At 45.8% G+C, this 22044-nt stretch overlaps 1 protein-coding gene across 1 annotated transcript; it reads right to left on the bottom strand.

Moving 5' to 3' along the window:
* Positions 1-20832: 20832 nt before the first annotated feature.
* LOC138766497 (olfactory receptor 5B12-like) lies at positions 20833-21810 on the bottom strand. The gene has a single exon (XM_069944087.1). It carries the CDS (start codon positions 21808-21810, stop codon positions 20833-20835), a length of 978 nt encoding a protein of 325 aa, XP_069800188.1.
* Between the last annotated feature and the right edge of the window lie 234 nt (positions 21811-22044).

Below are 22044 nucleotides of genomic sequence, written 5' to 3' on the forward strand. Positions count from 1 at the left end.
ATATATATATAATTTTTTTATTATTTTTTTTAATGAAGTTTAGATGAAGGATTGTTCAGATGAGTGATTCACTCATTTCTACTGGCAGCACCAGTGTTCAGAATATGGGATACATAATGTCATATTTACTGTGTACCTGGAATGTTTTTATGAAGAATCAATCACTTCAAGGCACAGTACCGGCACTACGGTATGTAACACAAATGGAATATTGTGCGGTTTCGGGTTTAGGAGTGAATAAGGGTATCTTGGTGCTGCTCCCTTTAGATAAAGTCCAACAATCTTATAACCATATATGTAAGAAGTGATAAGGAGCGCACTCCTTTTATAGTGTAATAGTGCATTGGTGGCAGTGGGCTTACAAGTGAGGGTCATGCTCATGGTGCCCATATTTCTGTGAAAACAAAAATGTAAACATAGGAGGAATAACCTAGAAGATCTCAGATTTAATCTGCTGTCGTAGCAAAAATGTTGTGTACGCTATTACATGTACCTGCGGGTTATTTTATACAGGCAAGACCATCAGGTGTCTAAACCGCAGATTCAGCTAACACGTTCGCTCATGATAATGATATAAAATAAATAAAATTCATGGGTTTGGAAAAAGTACAATTAAAAAATGGACAGGATTTAAACAAGGCTTTGTTATAAAGAGAGACCCGCTGGATATTGTCCACAAATGCACAAGGTCCAGCTGGACTAAACAAAAGGACAGATTTAAGTATGTTCCTCTAATGCAAATGATAAGTCACTTATTGTTTTTAACTTTCACGCCCCTTTTTCCACGTCATCAAAGTAAATATCTCACCAGGAGATGTCGATAGAGATGCGACGTCTTGTCCGTGACTTTTAGATGTTTGGCGTGTCCACCATCCTCGAACCGAGCTGATGGATTTTATATTGTTGGAAAAATAAAGAAAAGATTTTATGGGTGAGTGCGCTCCTTATCACTTCTTACATATATTTTTATGAAGAATGATTATCAGGCAGCTCTGGGCTCAATCAGCATTTTTAAAGTACTTCCATTTTTCCCATTTAAAATTCGGTCCCTAAGTACCTTAACGGAGGTGCCGTTGTCTCTGCTCTCTGCTGTCTGTACCTGTGAATTAGGAGGCAAAGCTTCCTGATCTATCTCCAGTGTGACCCCCAGTGTAATGTGATTCAGTGGTGCCATCTCCTAATGCACAGGTACGCTCAGCAGCAGGTACCACCTGGAATTCCGGGATTCAGCCTAGGTAATAGCATTTCCCAAGGATTTCCCAAGGTCCGATCAACTCCACTCAGCAGCGGAGATAACAGCAGCAATACCTCCAGTAAGGTATTCCATCACCAAATTCAAAATAGAAATAATTTAGAAAAATGACTCTTGTATCATGGCCACTGTATATACAGATACAGGTGCTTTATAAATTGGCCTAGGGAACCTTGGCTCTCCAGCTGTTGCAAAACTACAACTCCCAGCATACATGGACAGTCAAAGCTAAAACTTTGGCTGTCCATACATGATGGGACTTGTAGTTATGTAACAGCTGGAGAGCCAAGGTAGCCCTAGCCCTGCAGATAGTTAGTAAGGTTTATATAAATGTGATATATATTTGGAGAGGGCAGTTATTAAGGGGTTAAGCATAGAATAATGTACAACTAGACCCCTAAATAGACACTGGACACTCTCTTGTGTGTCTCCCCCCATCCCAGACTGGTGTCACCCTGTACACCCCTGTCCTCCTCCCCAATCCAGACTGGGCACCCTTCACCCCCCTCCCCACACTGGGCACCCTTCACCCTGCTCCCCACACTGCGCACCCTTCACCCCTCTCCCCAGACTGGGCACCCCTGATTGTTCTCCCCTTTCCACACACCTGTATCTTCTTTCTTTCTCCTCCATAGTGCAGTGTACATACAGGACCTGCGGTGACATCATAGTCACATGTTAAGGTCCTTCATCATCTACACAGTAACTTTACTGTACTGTCTCCTGGCTGCTGTTTAGCCCTCATTTGCACAAAATCTCGGTAAAAATGCAGCAATTTTGCACAAATTATAGCTAAACAGCAGCCAGGAGACAATACAGTATGGGAAATACCTTTTTTGATCAAGTAAAAATCGTCTTCTGCCTCCCCACACTGACAGAGGGCAGGACAATTCTAGGCTGCCTCATCCACTGTGATCCTTCTCTCTCTCTGCTCCCTGTGATGGCGCCCCCCCTCGCTATGCCCCTGAGTTGCTCTGTCCCGATGCCCAAAATATCAACTTTTGCAATCTGTGGGTGATTAGAGTGGAGGCTTGCAAGTAGTGTGTCAAGAGGTGTCGGATGATGATAATGATTATGATGATGATGAGACGACATGGTTGTCAGACAGTGACGTTGTTGTTAGGGTAGTAAGTCTGAGGGGGGAGCAGAGTGAGGAATCGGAGGAAAAGCTGGTGGATGATAAGGTGACTGACCCGAGCTGGGTTGGTAAGCCTAGTCAAGACAGTGCTTCTGAGGGGGAGGCAGGTGCAGCACCAGAAAAGGTTGGAAGAGGCAGTGGAGTGGCCAAAGGGAGATTCAGGGCCAGAGCAAGTACATCAGCAACTGTTTCATAGAGTGAGGCTCCCGTGCTGAGGCCTAAATGTTCTCGAATAAGGATGACCGACAGACTGTGGTGTGCAACCTGTGCCACACCAGGATCAGCAGGGGAGCCACAACCACCAGCCTGACTACCAGCATGTGCAGGCATATGAGTGCTAAACACCCGACTCAGTGGAACCAAGCCGTTCACCACCTTTGGGTCACACCCCTGCTCCTTCCCCTGTGTCACATGCTGGCTCTGCAAGTCAACCCCCTGCCTAGGACCCAGGCACTAGCGCTTCCCACCCTAAAACCACCCCTTCACCTCCACAAGCCTCCACACCCTCCACCAATGTGTCCCAGCTCAATGCTCAACTTCCACCCACCCCCATGCACAAGCCCTAAACGTCCACATCTCAAAACTGCTGTGCCTGGAGATGCTGCCCTATAGGCTGGTAGAGACTGAGGCTTTCTGCAACTATTTTTCCCGATGTGCCGTCCCAGCGCTACACCAGCATGTGTCAGAGAACATCGTCCGTGCCCTGACCAACAAGGTTAGTTAAGAGGTCCACCTAACCATGGACACATGGACAAGTGCTGGCGGGCAGAAACACTATATATTCCTGATGGCACATTGGGTTAACTGGGACCGAGTCTGACCCTGGATCTGCTCATGTGCTGCCCACCCCGAGGATTGCGGGGCCTACCTTGGTCAAGGTTTCTCAGGCTTATTATGCCTCTTCCTCTAATCCCTCCTCCTCTACCTCCTCCTCTCAATTTCCATCCGTGAGCATGTTGCCTTCAGTGAGTACAGTAGCTCTAGGCGCAGCAGCACTGCTGTGGGTAAGTGCCAACATGTGCTGCTGAAACTGCTGAGCTAAGGTGACAAAAGGTACACCGCCCAAGAGCTGATACAGGGCATCACGGTGCAGACTGATCTTTGGCTTGAGCTGCTGATCCTCAAACCAGGCATGGTTGTGTGTGACAGCGGGAGTAACCTGGTGGCAGCTCTGCAACTAAGCAGATTCACACATGTTCCATGCCTGGCCCACGTGTTCAATCTTGTGGTTCAGCGGTTCCTCAAGACTTATCAGAATTTGTCTGATTTGCTCACTAAGGTGCGACGCATCTCTGCGCATTTCCACAAGTCAACCATAGATGCTGCCACCCTCAGGGCAGTGCAACGACGCTTACAACTGCCAGCTCACCGACTGTTGTGTGACGTGCCAATGCGATGAAATTCCACGTTAGACATGTTAGCCAGGGTTTACCGGCACCGCAGAGTAATTGTAGATTGCCAGATGACAACTTCCACACAAACCAGTAGTCAGGTTAGTCAACTTCCTCAAGTCTACAATGAGGAGTGGACGTGGATGTATGATATATGTCCGGTGTTAACTACCTTTGAGGAGTTAACACAGATGGTCAGTGGCAATGCCGTCATTATCTGCATCACCATCCCACTGTTTTGTCTCCTGAAAAACTCACTGCTCAGAACAAAGTCAGAGGCTTTGCACTTGTCACAGGAGATGGGGGAAGAAGATACGTTGCTTGATAGCCAGGCCAACCTGAGGTCTGTCTCTCAGAGCGTATTGGAGGAGGGGGGGGGAGGAGGAGGAGGAAGAGGGGGAATTTGTTGGTGAGACTGAAGAGAGCATCTATGCTCATTCCCTCTTATATGTTGAGCTTGTATGGGCTGAAGAGGAGGAGTTGGAGCCTATTAAGGAGAGGGAATTCTTGTGTTTTGGGACGCTGCCTTTCCAGTGACCCTCGCATTAAAAACATTTTTGCCAACACCGATTACTTGGTTTTCACTAGGGATAAGCGAACTTTTGAAAAGTTCGGTTTGATCCGGCGAACGTTCGTGAAGTTCGGATTCGTCTGAACCGAACCGAAAACGAACCTTGCTCTAACAGCTGAATAATTGCAGCTACAATAGTGGGAGTGTGATAGGGTATAGTTTTGTTTAGTTGCAGTTGATATTACAATGAAAAAAGTCGGTGGGGGGGGAGTGCAAAAATAATGGGAATAATAATAATAATAATAAAATATATTGAATAAAAGTGCCAAAATAGTGACAAAAAATATTGAAAAAAAAAAAAAAGTTTAAAAGGAAGATGCGGCAGCACTTGATTGCAGCCAGGCCAGTATTGTTGAGAAGAGACAAGTCGAGAAACAGGAGGAGGCAGCAGTAGATTGCTCGCCTCTCAGGCCAGTATTGTTGAGAAGAGTCAAGTTGAGCAGCAGGAGGAGGCAGCAGTAGATTGCTCGCCTCTCAGGCCAGTATTGTTGAGAAGAGACAGGTTGAGCAGCAGGAGAAGGCAGCAGTTGATTGATTCCAGTCCAGTATTATTGAGGAGAGGCTACTTTAGGAAGGAGGCAGCAGTTGATTGATTCCAGGCCAGTATTATCGAGGAGAGGCTACTTGAGGAGGAGGAGGCAGCAGTTAATCGATTCCAGGCCAGTATTATTAAAGAGAGGCTACTTGAGGAGAAAGAGGAGGCAGCAGTTGATCGATTCCAGGCCAGTATTATTAAAGAGAGGCTACTTGAGGAGGAGGAGGCAGCAGTTATTTGATTCCAGGCCAGTGTAATTAAAAACAGACTACTTGAAGAGCAGGAGGAGGCAGCAGTTGATCGATTCCAGGCCAGTATTATCGAGGAGAGGCTACTTGAGGAGGAGGAGGCAGCAGTTGATCGTTTTTTAGGCCAGTATTATTAAAAACAGATTACTTCAGGAGCAGGAGGAGGCAGGAGTTGATCGATTCCAGACCAGTATTATTAAGGAGAGGCTACTTGAGGAGGAGGAGGCAGCAGTTGATTGATTCCAGGCCAGTTTTGCGACTTTTGGCAAAGTTCGTAACAAATCTGGTTCGTAACTGTTCGATTCGCTCATCCCTAGTTTTCATCCAAGCAGAACTTTATCATTCCTACAGAGGAAAGGAGTATAAGAGTAAATCAATATCAACAGGCCCTGGTGCAGAAGCTGAAACTATCCTACCCATCTGACACCATTAGCGGCAGAGGACATAGTTCTGTGGGCCAACTAGCGGGGGAGAGGAGGGGAGCAGGCATCTTGTCAAGCACTGGCAGGGGAACACTCTCCAAGGCCTTTGCCAGTTTTATGGCACCCTAGCAAGACTATGTCACCTGTCCCCAGTCTAGACAGAGTAGGGGGGGAGCTGTTCAGAAAGATGGTGAGGGAGTACCTAGCTTACCATACCAACGTCCTGCGTGATCACTTTGCTTCATACAACTACTGGGTTTCAAAGCTGGAAATGTGGCCCAAACTGGCGCTGTACAGTACACCTTAAAGGTGCTGGCCTGCCCTGCCCCTAGTGATTTGTCAGATCAGGTCTTCAGTGCCTCTTGTGGCATCATCACTGATAAGTGTACCCACCTGTCAACTGTAAGCGCTGACCGGCTGACGCTTATTAAAATGAATAAAGCCTGGATTTCTCCGGAATTCAACTCTCCACTGGGGGAAAGCAGCTCAACATGAAGATTCTTCATGTATCCTCTCCTCTCCTCCTGATCCTCTTCTTACACAAACGCTGAGCCAGCAGGCAATTTTTCAGAGGGCCAACTGGCTCTCTTCAAACAATGTTTACGGAGGGCCACCTACAGGCCCTCTCTCCAATCAATTTTTTAGGAGGGTCAACCTCAGACACTAAAACAATTTTTTAGGAGGGTCAACTAAAAACACTCAAAACCAATTTTTTTTAGGAGGCTCAACTACAAAGTTGATCTTATACTTACGTCCTGAGGGACCTCTGGGAGGATCGGCGGTGGGGGTTCACAAATGCGCAGGAAGCAGCCCGTCTCCAAGGGGACTGCTTCCCTACGCAGCCGTCCTATACACAGCCCACTATGCAGTTATAAATATGCATAGTGGACTGGACAGCAGGGAGTGGGCTGGGCGGAGGCGTACAGGAGTGCAACTAATGGCAATATATTACTGACATACATAGCTACTGCGGCCAGGGCCGGCGTTAGGGTGGGGCAAAGAGGGCAGTTGCCCAGGGGCCCCCTGCCACAGTTACATTATGTGTCAGGGGCTGGACCGCACAGACAGCGTCCTGCAGCCTCTGTCAGTGATCCCTGGCTGCAGCTAATAGCTGCTATCAGGGGTCACATAGAGGCTGCAGGACACTCTGCTCCCGCAATGTAGCTCCCCGTCTTACTGCATCATGTGACCTGCCTCCTGTACCATGTGACCTGTCTCGTCCTGCTGGTGAGACTGCTGTAATGTACCAGCAGTCAGGACGATGAGGAGAGGGCTGCAGTGAGAGGATCCCTGCCTGCTGACAAGGACCACTACACCCAGCAAGCTGCTAGAAGGGAGAAAGTATACTGTACGTGTGTGTGTGTGTGTGTGTGTGTGTGTGTGTGTGTGTGTGTATGAATGTAGGTGTATAATGCATAAATGTAGTGTGTGTTACATGTCATGTGTGTAGTGTGGACTGGATGGTTTAGATCTGTATAATGTGTTTTATGGATGTGTTAGTATGTGTGTGTATGTGTGTGTGTGTGTGTGTATATATAGTGTGTGTGTGTGTGTGTGTGTGTGTATCAGCACTGCTGACTCCCCTGTCCAGCAGAGGTGTAGCAGTGCATAGACTGTATATAGGAGCTGCAGCCATTCTCTGGCCTCATCAGTCCTATGTAATTGCTGCCGGTGACCGCTGAGGCCGGGGATTGGCTGCAGCTCCTATGTATAGTGTATGATAATGTCACTAAGGCAATACCGTGTATTTTATTGAGAAAAAAATAAGGTGGCGGTCACTGTATGGTGGTAATATTGGTCTGTATATAGCGTATATATAGAGTCATTATGTGGTGGTCACTCTATGGTGGTAATATTGGTCTGTATGTAGTATATACTGTATATAGTCATTATGTGGTGGTCACTCTATGGCGGTAATATTGGTCTGTATGTAGTATATACTGTATATAGCCATTATGTGGTGGTCACTCTATGGCGGTAATATTGGTCTGTATGTTGTATATATATATATAGTCATTATGTGGTGGTTACTCTTTGGCGGTAATAATGGTCTGTATGTAGTATGTATGTATATAGTCATTATGTGGTGGTCACTCTATGGCGGTAATATTGGTCTGTATGTAGTATATACTGTATATAGTCATTATGTGGTGGTCACTCTATGGCGGTAATATTGGTCTGTATGTAGTATATACTGTATATAGTCATTATGTGGTGGTCACTCTATGGCGGTAATATTACCGCCATAGACTGACCACTACATAATGACCCTACATACACTATATACAGACCAATATTACCGCCATAGAGTGACCTCCACATAATGACCCTACATACACACTCTATACAGACCAATATTACCGCCATAGAGTGACCGCCACATAATTTTGGTCTGTATATAGTGTATATAAAGTCATTATACGGTCGTCAGTCTAAGGCTATGTTCACACTACGTATATTTGAGGCTGTATTTGGTCCTCAAGTCAGATCCTCATAGCAACCAAAACCAGGAGTGGATTGAAAACACAGAAAGGCTCTGTTCACATAATGTTGTAATTGAGTGGATGGCCGCCATTTAATGGCAAATATTTGCTGTTATTTTAAAACAACGGCTGTTATATTGAAATAATGGCCGTTATTTACTGTTATATGGCGGCCATCCACTCAGTTTCAACATTGTATGGACAGAGCCTTTCTGTGTTTTCAATCCACTCCTGGTTTTGGTTGCTATGAGGCCTTTAAATATACGTAGTGTGAACCCAGCCTTGGGCAGTAATATAAGTCTGTATATGGTATCATTATGCGGTGATCAATCTATTGCGGTAATATTGCTCTGTATATAGTGCATATAGAGTCATTATATGGTGGTCAGTCTATGGCAGTAATATTGGTCAGTATATGGTGTATAAATAGAGTCAATATGTGGCGGTCATGGTGTGGTGCTAATATTGGTCTGTATATGGTGTCATTATGCGGTGGTCTCTCTATGGCGGTAATATTGGCCTATACATAGTATGTTTTCATCAATAACGGTATGGAGGTAATATTTGGTTCTGATATAGTAATTTTTTTATTTTATTTTTTAAAACAATGCATATAAATAGTTTTTGTGTTTGCAACACTAACAGCAGTCCTGGCCTGTAGCGGGGGTCCTGACATGTGCGTCGGTCCTGGCCTGTAGCGTCGGTCCTGGCCTGTAGCGGCAGCCTGGCATGTAACCTTCTGAACTGACTGACTGTGACTATGGGCCCTAATACACCGAGCGAAAATTGTCCTAATCCGGCCGATATCGCTCTGTGTATAGACAACAGTCATCAACTAATCATTGTCTTTTGGCAAGTTCAAAAATCATTGGCTGATGATCAGGTAGTATATATGTTTATTATTTATTATATACAGCAAGGGCTGCACAGACATCACTAATGATATATATATATATATATATATATATATATATATATATATATATATATATATGCTGCACGATAATTGAGCCATGTACTAGGCTCTGTAAGCGAGCTCCATTCTACCAGATTGGCACTCACTTCGGAATATCACGGCCCTTAAATTGGCTGCTGGCTGAACAATCTTTCTCCCAACCGGCCCCATCCTCCCCATACACAGGAATGTTCGGCACAGCTGAGCATTTCTGTGTTCTCTATAGGAGGGGTAAGCCATAGTCAGACAGATCTGATGGTGGCTTGTCTCTCTGAGAACAAAGAGGTTGGATGTTGATTTTCCATCAAGCCTAACCTCCTATGTCCACTGATATCATCTGTTAGAGGACTGTCCAGAGAGCCCCATACACCTTACACTGATGGCCGAACCCACCACAAGCAGCAGGTACCACCAACAAAAGTGTAAAATGTATGTGGACCTTAAATTGTTGCTACAGTATTTCAGCATTTGGGGCCCCACCTTCAACTTTGCCCAGGGCCATATTTAGTCTAAAACCGGCCCTGACTGCGGCATATCAGCAGGTTCTGAGTGCCGCTTTAACAAGTCATCCTGGGATTCACCCCCATGCTGTAAACTGCAATCTCAGTCAAACTATGTAATTTAGGGGTTCACCATCAAGATGTGCCAGACTACAATTCTTGGGGATTAACCTGCAATCTCATGGAGGCTCGCCACTACACTTTCTCCCCAAATTGTCTTGAGGGTCACCACCAGGCTGTTGCCCAGAATTTGGCGTAATGGTGCAATTAGGCATGCTGCCCCTGCGGTTTCCTGTCCATTTCCGTGGTGCTTCCATCATTTTCTGAGGTTTCCAGATTTTCAGGCATCCTTCCCTGTGCAGAGCTTTGGTCCCCTGCAAAAATGCTCAAGTCTTCCATTGACTTCAACGGGGTTCGTTATTCGAAACTAGCACCCGAGCATAGGGAAAAATTCGACTCGAATAACGAGCACCCAAGCATTTTAGTACTTACTCATCTCTATTGCCATGTTAAACAAAGAAAAACATTTCTGTGAGCCTGAGAGACATTGCCTGGTATAATATACATAAAGGTCAACATGGTGTAAAGCAATGCAATGTTCCACTAATATTGGTACATATCAGCATTATGGACTGAATTATAAAGATATAAGATGTGAAAGAGAGACGGAGGGCATAAAAAAACAAACAAACATATCTATATATACAGTATATAGCGAGAGAGAGAGACAAGGCACAAGGTATGGTGGTCGATGACAGATACGTGTCACCGTGGTTCAAGGCCTCGGTGGAGTAGGCCGGATAGAATTGATCAGTAACATAGGTTACTGACAGGTTTTTTAAAAAATTAGTATACCTGCTGTCAAGCAGTTGTTCCGGGCCGGCTTTTACTGGAGCAGTCTCAGAGTTGGGTGGGATGACTGCTCCCACGTATCCATTCCGGGTTTTCCCTGGCCTATAACAGCCAGGAGATTAGGTGAGCTGTGTGTGGTGTGTAACTCCAAGGCTGGAGCTTGTTTGGAGGTTCTGCGGTGTTGGTTCCAAGCAGAGAAGCTGGAGAATCTGCTGTAGCCTAAAAAGACTGTTTTGGTGAGAAATCCTGTTTTCATTTAACCCTTTGTGCCTGAAGCAAGGCTATTTTGTTACTGCTTGGACTTGGTGAAATAAAACCCAGTGATTTTAACTCTGCTGTGTCTGTGATACCTGTGACAGAGCTAACCCCCCACAAGTGGTGGAGGATGCGGGAATATTGCGCTACCAGAAGAGTCACAGAGAGTTTATAAAGACTTTGCATGTCCTGGGTTAAAGCAGTGGCAGGAGTGCAATCAGGATCTCCCAGCATGGAGGAGATGATAAAACAGTTGGTGCAGGCTAATCAGCAGCAGCAGCAAACCAGCGCCCAGCAGCAGAGAGCCCACATGGAGGCCATGCAGGCCCAACAGGAGACCAATAAACTCCTGCTCCGTCAGCTTGCCGCACTGACCGAGACATCCCAGGAAAGAGGAGGCAGTGCCTTCTGGGAAAGAGGACATTGCCAGAACCCGGAAATCGGTCAGGGAGGCACTACAAAAGATGACACCTGAGGACGATGTTGAGGCCTTTTTGACCATATTTGAAAGAGTGGCAGAGAGGGAAAAATTACTGCCAGAGCAATGGGCGGAAGTTCTTGCGCCTTACCTGACCGGGGAGCCTCAGAAGGCATATTTTGATTTACCACTACCAGAGGCCAAAGACTACAGCAAACTAAAAGCGGAGATACTGGCCCGCCTGGGTGTGAACCTGGCTGTCCGAGCCCAACGGGTGCAACACTGGGCATATAATAAAGATAAGCCACCCAGGTCACAAATGTTTGACTTGTTTCATCTTGTACAAAAATGGCTGCAGCCAGAGTCCTGTACCCCAGCACAGATGGTGGAAAGAGTTGTCATGGACCGGTTCATCCAAACTCTGCCAAGGACCATACAATGCTGGGTTGCCCAGGGAGACCCCCAATGTGCAGATGACCTGGTGAGCCTGGTGGAAAGATACCAGGCAGTGGAGGTGTCCTATGAGAGACAAGGTGGGGGAAAGTCATCTTCCATGCGTTCCCGAAGTGGTCCAGACCCCTCCAAAAAAACCTCTGCAGAGTGGCGTATCCGAGACACGGTAGATCCCCAACCTGTCCCAGGGAGGCAGCCTCGCCCCATAATTTGCTGGAGGTGTCAGGGCCAGGGGCATATTGCAGCACACTGCCCTCCTCACCCCAAAGAGGGTCCCCAGGTCTGTCAGGTAACGGTAAATGGGGTTGCAGTGTTTGGCCTTTTGGACTCGGGGAGTTTGGTGACCCTACTAAGGGCCACACTCCCACATCTGCTTGTCCCTGGGAAGCAGGTGGGGGTACAGTGTATCCATGGGGACACTAAAGACTGTCCGGTTGCCCAGGTCACCATATCTGTGAAGCAGACCACCATGTTCCATACTGTGGGAATTGTCAAAGGTCTAATGTACCCCATAATCGTGGGAAGAGACTTTCTGTTGTTTTGGGACTTGTGGGGTAAGGCCATAGACTCTAAAGCAGTCATTAATAATCCTGGTAAGGATAATAATAAAACTTTTAACGTGTATGATGGGGTCACACGTGAATTTCCTCTGACTGTGTTAGTGGGGACTGAGGATGAGGAATCATCCTCTGAAACTAATATCCCTGATCTAGCAGTGTCCCGAGAAAATTTTGGTGGTAGAGCAACTACTGGTACCAGGCCCATATAGACGGATGGTGTTAGACATGGTCCACTCCCATGTGTTGGGAGGTCACTTGGGTGTAGATAAGACCCAGGAGCGTATTTTGCAAAGATTTTATTGACCAGGATGTTACAGGGAGATAGCAAATTTTTGCCAGTCATGTCCAACCTGCCAAATAACCACTCCGGTCTCTCATTTCCGTAGCCCATTAGTACCCCTGCCCATCATAGAAACACCATTTGAGCGCATAGCCATGGACATTGTAGGCCCGCTAGTCAAATCTGTTAGAGGCCACCAATACATTTTGGTTATCCTGGACTATGCTACACGGTACCCAGAGGCCGTACTCTTAAGAAATGCCTCATCAAAATGTATTGCACGAGAATTAGTCCATATTTTTTTCCAGGACAGGGCTGCCTAAAGAGATCTTGACCGATCAGGGAACACCCTTCATGTCATGGGTTATGAAAGAATTATGTAAAGTCCTGAATATAAAGCAACTTCGAACATCAGTATACCATCCGCAGACTGATGGGTTAGTAGAGCGTTTCAGTAAGACCCTGAAGGCTATGTTAAGAAAGGCTGTAGAGAAAGATGGGCAAGATTGGGACTGTCTGATACCCTATCTATTATTCTCTATAAGGGAAGTCCCTCAAGCCTCCACAGGGTTTTCACCCTTTGAACTCTTGTACGGACGACACCCTCGAGGGTTACTGGATGTAGCTAAAGAGACCTGGGAAAGGCGAGGCAACGCCATATAAAAGCATAATAGAGCATGTTGCACAATGTTATGCCAATAGTTAAGGCCCATCTTCTCCATGCTCAAGAAGCCCAAAGTAGGGTATATAACAGAACGGCCAGGATTAGACAGTTTCACCCTGGGGATCGGGTACTTGTACTGGTACCCACAGTGGAAAGTAAATTCCTTGCGAAGTGGCAGGGACCGTTTGAAGTCCTTGAAAAAGTAAATGAGGTTAATTACAAAATACACCAGCCAGGTAAAAAGAAGCCCATCCAGGTATATCATGTAAACCTCCTCAAACCCTGGAAAGATAGGGATTCTATAGACACACCTTGTTTCCTTACTCAGCCAGAGGTGGGTTTCCAAGATGTCACTATTGCAGACACCCTTTCACCGTCTCAGAAACAGCAATGTAGGGAACTCTTAGAACAGAATAAGGATCTCTCTACCTGGTCTCACCTCCGTGATTGAGCATGAGATTGTCACAGACCCTCATATTAGGGTAAACCTGAAACCTTATAGAATACCTGAGGCCCGTAGACAAGTGGTTTCCCAAGAGGTAGAACGAATGCTAAAGTTGGGTGTTATAGAAGAGTCTAAGAGTGGGTGGTCAAGCCCAATAGTCTTAGTGCCAAAACCAAGTGGGGAGTGGCGCTTCTGCAACGACTATAGAAAGCTTAATGAGGTCTCCAGTGTGGATGCATACCTGATGCCACGGGTGGATGAACTCATTGAAAGGCTAGGTCCAGCCCGGTACATCACCACCTTGGACCTCACAAAAGGAGGCCAAGGAAAAGACTGCCTTTTCCACCTCGGAGGGATGCTACCAATACACCAGAATGCCTTTTGGGTTGCAGGGAGCTCCTGACACATTTCAAAGGGCGATGGATTGCATACTGATCCCTCACAAGAAGTATGCCGCTGCATACCTAGATGACATTGTGATATTTAGCCGTGACTGGGGAAGTCATCTAGAAAAACTGCAGGCAGTCTTAGATGCCCTAAGGAGAGCTGGATTTACCATCAACCCCAAGAAATCTGCGGTTGGGATGGAAGAGGCCAAATATCTGGGATATATTGTGGGTAGAGGCTTAATTAAACCTCAGATTAACAAGGTCGAAGCCATACAGAATTGGCCCCGCCCACTAACAAAAAAAAAAAAAAAACAAGTAAGGGCATTCTTGGGTATCGTAGGCTACTACAGACGGTTTGTCACAGACTTTGCCACAATAGCAGCCCCATTAACTGAACTCACAAAAGGGACCCAGTCAGTTATGGTTAAATGGTCACCGGAGGCTGAGAGAGCCTTTAATGAACTAAAACTTGCCTTATGCAAGCAACCAGTCTTGGTAGCACCCGATTTCTCTAAGGAATTTGTGGTCCAGACAGATGCGTCCGATGTAGGCCTGGGTGCAGTAATGTCCCAGGACATAAATGGAGAAGAGCACCCAGTTATATATCTCAGCCGTAAACTTTCCCCAGCCGAAAAAAATTACTCCATTGTGGAAAAGGAGTGCCTGGCCATTAAGTGGGCATTGGATTCCCTTAATTATTACCTACTGGGCAGAAGGTTTAAGTTGGTTTCTGACCATGCCCCACTGAAATGGATGAGAATGAAAAAGGGGAATAATGCCAGGATAACACGCTGGTTTCTGGCATTACAAGATTATTGTTTCAATGTGGAACATAGACCAGGTAAATTGCATGGTAATGCAGATGCCCTGTCAAGGGTACACTGCCTGCTGGTTGAAAGTGCCCAGCCCCACGGCTTTGTGACAAGGCACAAGGTATGGTGGTCGATGACAGATACGTGTCACCGTGGTTCAAGGCCTCGGTGGAGTAGGCCGGATAGAATTGGTCAGTAACATAGGTTACTGACAGGTTTTTTTAAAATTTAGTTTACCTGCTGTCAAGCAGTTGTTCCGGGCCGGCTTTTACTGGAGCAGTCTCAGAGTTGGGTGGGATGACTGCTCCCACGTATCCATCCCGGGTTTTCCCTGGCCTATAACAGCCAGGAGATTAGGTGAGCTGTGTGTGGTGTGTAACTCCAAGGCTGGAGCTTGTTTGGAGGTTCTGCGGTGTTGGTTCCAGGCAGAGAAGCTGGAGAATCTGCTGTAGCCTAAAAAGACTGTTCTGGTGAGAAATCCTGTTTTCATTTAACTCTTTGTGCCTGAAGCAAGGCTATCTTTATGTTATTTGCACCTGCTGAAGAAAACCTATTTTGTTACTGCTTGGACTTGGTGAAATAAAACCCAGTGATTTTAACTCTGCTGTGTCTGTGATACCTGTGACAGAGCTAACCCCCCCACAATAAATATATATATATATTATATATATATATATATATATATATATATATATATATACACTACCGTTCAAAAGTATGGGGTCACATTGAAATTTTTAAAGGAAAAGCACTGTACTTTTCAATGAAGATAACTTTAAACTATTCCTAACTTTCAACAAATACACTCTATACATTGCTAATGTGGTAAATGACTATTCTAACTGCAAATGTCTGGTTTTTGGTGCAATATCTACATAGGTGTATAGAGGCCCATTTCCAGCAACTATCACTCCAGTGTTCTAATGGTACAATGTGTTTGCTCATTGGCTCAGAAGGCTAATTCATGATTAGAAAACCCTTGTGCAATCATGTTCACACATCTGAAAACAGTCTAGCTCGTTACAGAAGCTACAAAACTGACCTTCCTTTGAGCAGATTGTGTTTCTGGAGCATCACATTTGTGGGGTCAATTAAACGCTCAAAATGGCCAGAAAAAGAAAACTTTCATCTGAAACTCGACAGTCTATTCTTGTTCTTAGAAATGAAGGCTTTTCCATGTGAGAAATTGCTAAGAAATTGAAGATTTCCTACAACTGTGTGTACTACTCCCTTCAGAGGACAGCACAAACAGGCTCTAACCAGAGTAGAAAAAGAAGTGGGAGGCCGCGTTGCACAACTAAGCAAGAAGATAAGCACATTAGAGTCTCTAGTTTGAGAAACAGACGCCTCACAGGTCCCCAACTGGCATCTTCATTAAATAGTACCCGCAAAACACCAGTGTCAACATCTACAGTGAAGAGGCGGCTGCGGGATTTTGGGCTTCAGGGCAGAGTGGCAAAGAAAAAGCCATATCTGAGACTGGCCAATAAAAGAAAAAGATTAAAATGGGTAAAAGAACACAGACATTGGACAGAGCAAGACTGGAAAAAAGTGTTGTGGACGGATGAATCCAAGTTTGAGGTGTTTGGATCACAAAGAAGAACGTTTGTGAGACGCAGAACAAATTAAAAGATGCTGGAAGAATGCCTGACGCCATCTGTTAAGCATGGTGGAGGTAATGTGATGGTATGGGGTTGCTTTGGTGCTGGTAAGGTGGGAGATTTGTACAGGGTAAAAGGGATTCTGAATAAGGAAGGCTATCACTCAATTTTGCAACGCCAGGCCATACCCAGTGGACAGCGCTTGATTGGAGCCAATTTCATCCTACAACAGGACAATGACCCTAAACACACCTCCAAATTGTGCAAGAACTATTTACAGCAGAAGCAGGCAGCTGGTATTCTATCATAGGTAATGGAGTGGCCAGCGCAGTCAACAGATCTGAACCCCATTGAGCTGTTGTGGGAGCAGCTTAACCGTATGGTACGCCAGAAGTGCCCATCCAACCAATCCAACTTGTGGGAGCTGCTTCTAGAAGCGTGGGGGGCAATTTCTCCAGCTTACCTCAACAGATTAATAGCTAGAATGCCAAAGGTGTGCAATGCTGGAATTGCTGCAAAAGGAGGATTCTTTGACGAAAGCAAATTTTGATGTAAAAACAATGTTATTTCAAATACAAATAATTATTTCTAACCTTGTCAATGTCTTTACTCTATTTTCTATTCATTTTGTGATACAGGGGTTTGTTGCTGGAGGGGAGGTATTTTCCTCTCAGCTTGTCTTGCTTTGAGTAATGCAGGGAGCTAGGTTCAAGGACTGGACTGGAGTTAAGAGGCCATTCCAGGTTTTAGGGTCGCCCAGCATACAAAGCTCAGCTGGGAATCAGGACAGGTAGATTTGGTGTGTGCTTAAGTCTGGAGTACACATATGTGACCTGTCTAGGAAACACTTACCTATTGTCAGGATATGGGACCAGAACAACAAAAGACAGGTGTAGCCCTGACGCTCGCACCTGCCCCACTATCTCTACCTAATTGCCTCAACAGCCCTAACGGCAGCGGACAACTGATAGACGGTCCCTTATCCTATCTGAGTGAACATGGAACAAAGACAAGACAAACGCTATACAATACAGAAGTGTCAGAGGTCCAAGTCAGCAACAAGAGGGTGGCACAGTACAAAAAGTGATCCGAGAGAATAGTCAAAGTCCAAAAGCCAGAAGTCAGAGTACCAAACACACAATGCAGGAAGGAACGTTAGATCAGGACACACTAATAAGCTAGGGTCTATCGCAGGCAAGGGAGGACAGGAAAGGAAGAGTACTTATGGAGTCTGAAGTCCCAGCCCCAGGACATGATAGGAGCTGAGACTCCAGCTCCAACAACACACTATATAGCTGACTGGCGGCGCCACCCACCAGTTAGAGTGATTAGATAGCTACAGGGGCATAACTAGGATTCATGGGGCCCCATAGCAAAAAAGTCTATGGGGCCCCCCAACATATTACCTGTACTGGCGGTATGGAGCTGTCCCCCCACCTTCGGAAGCTTTGAAAGGCTGTGCCCTGGGGTGAGGGGGGTGAGTGGTAGCAGGCCGCTCGGAGTCCCTGCTGGTTGGGGCAGCTCTGAGACACCTGCGGGGTTCGGGCTGCTTTAAGACAGTGTGTGTGTGGAGGGGGGGGGGGGAAGGGTTTAGGGGCTGCTCTAAATCCCTGCAGGTCTGAGGGGTGCTCTGAGTCCAGGGGGGGTGACCTCCATTATACTGACTACTATACAAGATGTTAAGGAAGCTGGATGACCCCATTATACAGGATGCTAGGGAGGCTGAGTGACCCCATTATACAGGATGCAGGGAAGCTGAGTGACCCCATTATACAGTATGCAGGGAAGCTGAGTGGACCCATTATACAGGATGCCAGGGAAGCTGAGTGACCCCATTATACAGGATGCCAGGGAAGCTGAGTGACCCCATTATACAGGACGCAGGGAAGCTGAGTGACCCCCATTACAGGATGCCAGGGAAGCTGAGTGACCCCATTATACAGGATGCTAGGGAAGCTGGTGACCCCATTATACAGGATGCCAGGAAAGCTGAGTGACCCCATTATACAGGATGCAGGGAAGCTTAGTGACCCCATTATACAGGATGCCAGGGAGGCTGAGTGACCCCATTATACAGGATGCAGGGAAGCTGAGAGATACCATTATACAGAATGCTGGGAAGCTGAGTGACCCCAATATACAGGATGCTGGAAAAGCTGAGTGACCCCATTATACAGGATGCTAGGGAAGCTGAGTAACCCCATTATACAGGATGCTAGGGAAGCCGAGTGACCCTATTATATGGGATGTCAGGGAGGCTGAGTGATCCGATTATACAGGATGCTAGGGAAGCTGACTGACCCCATTATACAGAATGCCAGGGAAGCTGAGAGACCCTATTATACAGGATGCCAGGGAAGTTGAGTGTCCACATTATACAGGATGCCAGGGAAGTTGAGTGTCCACATTATATAAAATGCTAGGAAAGCTGGTGACCCCCATTATACAGGATGCAGGAAGGCTAAGTGACCCCATTATTCAGGATGCAGGGAGGCTAAGTGACCCCATTATTCAGGATGCAGGGAGGCTGAGTGACCCCATTATACAGGATGCCAGGGAGGCTAAGTGACCTCATTATACAGGATGCCAGAGAAGCTGGGTGACCTCATTATACAGGATGCCAGGAAAGCTGGTGACCTCATTATACAGGATGCCAGGGAAGCTGGTGACTTCCATCTGGCAGTGATAGTTACCATCCTCCTGCTGTGTGTCTCCTCCTCAGGCCCTGTGCACTCTGCAATGAGCGAATATCCCACCCGCGGTGGGCACTGGGGGCAGGGCTTGCAGCAATGGGGGCGGAGCTTAGCAGAACGTCCTGGGACTGTTCCACTTGTAGAGAGGGGGACACTGGTGCAGGACGCTCTGAGCCTGTGTCAGGGGGAGGTGCAGAGGTGTTTAAGAGGGGATTGCAGATGATCCCTTCTGCGTCTCTGACAGGGTGCTTTAGTATTAGTAGCATAGCTACCTTGAAGACAGGGGAGACGGGCCAGGTGGGCCCCCAGGCCCCCTGCAGTGAGGGGCCCCATAGCAACTGCCTTCCCTGCCTTCATGGTAGCTACGCCACTGGATAGCTATCACCTGAGCCGCTCGGACGGGGGCGGTAAAGCATCGGCCATGGCAAGAACAGAAGACAGGAGCTGACATGCCCAAAGCAACTCGGCCGAACCAGTAGCTAGAGACGCCATCGGCGCGCCCCTTGCACCCGGACGGGCCGGTTGTCAGGGATGCCGTCGGTAAGGGGCTGGCCGCATGCTCCGCCAGTGCCGCGGGCCGGGCATGTGGCTAGCTCAGAGACATTTTTAGATTTAAAAGTCACTGTTGTTTTAGTTTTTTCCCCAAGAAACCTATACAATAAGCATAGATAAAAATATTGTAATACATAATATTACAAAAAAATGCTACCTTCTCAACTTACCGAATTCTTCTTTCTTCTTCCCAAACAGCTGGAGACAGAGACACACACACACACACACACACACACACACAAAGAGGAAATAAGCCTCTTCTAAATATTCTGTATTGTTAGTGCTGTATTTATAGCAGTACTGCTCAGTAATGCCATAAAGTGTTTTCCATGCTGCTGCTGCTCATGAATGTATGCTATATACAGCAGTACATGACCTCCTCTGTATTCTATGTATGGGGTACATCATAATAGATAGTTTTCTCTCATTCTAAAGATGAGTTCAGGAGGAAAAGTATCAGTAAGAAAAATAGCCTTTAGAGGAAAACTGCTGAAAAACTTCAGTGCAAACAGTAAAAAATAATGCCTAATAAATAAAATGTATAAAAAATGCAAGTGCACTTTTTTTATTTTACAAAAAATAAAGTTTATTTAATTTAAAAAAACAATATGCACATATTTGATATCTATATCACCATAATAACATGCAGTGAATTAAAAAGATCTTTTATAATGAACAGTGGAACAACAGAATATATATACCGTAGTTTCCGGCTCATAAGATGACTTTTTAACCCCGAAAAATCTTCTCAGAATTCAGGGTTCGTCTTATACGCCGAGTATGGTTGCCCCATACGGTGGGGGGGGCTAAAAAACGGTTGCATCTCCACCGTATGGGGCGACAATTAAACCGCACGTCTTTTCCGCTCCCCAGCGCAGTCATTGTAGGTCACACTGGCTGCGCCGGGGATGCCCGAAGCTCTCCCGAGCAGCGAGCGTCTAATTGGAGACACTCGGCTGCTTGGGAGAGCTTCGAAAGAATGACAGAGGCTTTGGGAGGCTCCGGAAGTACCCGAAGCCTCTGTCATTCTTCCAAAGCTCTCCGATTAGACTCTCGCTGCTCGGGAGACCTTCAGGCATCCCTGGCGCAGCCAGTGTGACGTACACTGACTGCGCCGGGGAGCAGAGAGGATGCACGGACACCAGGAACGGGACCCAGGTGAGTTAACTGTTGTTTTTTTTATTAACTTAGCTGCAGTTAACCCCTGCCTGACCACAGCATTTTTCGGTGTATAAGGCGAACCCCTGACAATCTGATTAAAAGTCCTGGGGTCGTCTTATACACCCAGTTGCCTTATACGCCGGAAAATATAAGGTTTAGAATTAAAAATTCTAAGTATTCAAAGTGATTAATATAAATCAAGTTAGTTTTCCATGCTCACTTTGATGACCCTGCCTTCTAAACTACAGAATATGTTTGCTGTACATTTCCTGATTCTCCTTCTAAAAGCTATTTTGATGTCTTCATTCCTGATGCTGTACAAAATTGGGTTGAGCAAGGAGACAACAACCGTGTTAAATAAAGAAAACATTTTCTTTGAGCCTAAAACATTACTTGGTATAATATACTGAAGAAAAAATGTGGTATAAAGCAATGTATTGACTATGAGATGTGAGGAACACGTGTAGAAGGCTTTTCTTCTACCAACACTGGTACGGATCTTCATTATGGCTCTAATTATAAAGATATAGGATGTTACAGTGAGAAGAAATGGAATAATGATATATACCATAAGACCTTCTGTATTGGTCAATAATCGCAACAGTTTTAAACTGTCTGGGCACATAGTTTCCATGAGGGGTACAAGGTCACAGAAGAAGTGGTCAATGACATTTGTGGTAAAACAAGAGATCCGGAATGCAACATAGATTTGGGGAATATAATGTAAAAAACTAAATATCCAACAAAATGAGGCCAAGAGTTGACATATCTTATAGCTCATAATGGTTTTATAATTCAGGGGTCTACAAATAGCTACATATCGATCATAGCTCATAGTCGTCAATACTAAAACTTCAATTGCTACTACAGCTTCAAACAGGTACCATTTAACCATATAGGTCAGGTAGGGCACCTTGTTATCTCCAGTGATGAACATTTGAAGGGTCTTATGTAGGGTGATAGTGCAAGACATCATGTCCACTATAGACAAGTTACCTAGGAAGAAATACATGGAAGTGTGAAGATGAGATTCCAGGCAGATCAGGAGAAGAAGACCCATATTCCCGACAAGGACAAAGAGATAAATAAATAAAACCAGAACAAATATCGGAGCCTGGAGCTTAGGATCATCAGATAACCCTTTCATGATGAAATATGTCACTGTTTGATTTGGCTCCATGATTCTCACTGGTGTGAATAAAAAGTAAAAGTAAAATAAACATAAGTGCTAAAAAATTACTTAACACAAATAAACGGTAGACTATGAGATCTCCACTATGTGAAGGTGGCCATAAACTATCGATACCTGTTTGGCAAACAATTTCCACTTCCAACTTCCCCGACTTATATTACATTTATATTTCCTGTATAAGAAGAGGACAGCTCTGACATTGGCTTCTCTTTCCCAGAAAAA

Source organism: Dendropsophus ebraccatus, chromosome 10 (assembly GCF_027789765.1).
Source record: "Dendropsophus ebraccatus isolate aDenEbr1 chromosome 10, aDenEbr1.pat, whole genome shotgun sequence".
In the NCBI taxonomy this organism is placed as follows: domain Eukaryota; kingdom Metazoa; phylum Chordata; class Amphibia; order Anura; family Hylidae; genus Dendropsophus; species Dendropsophus ebraccatus.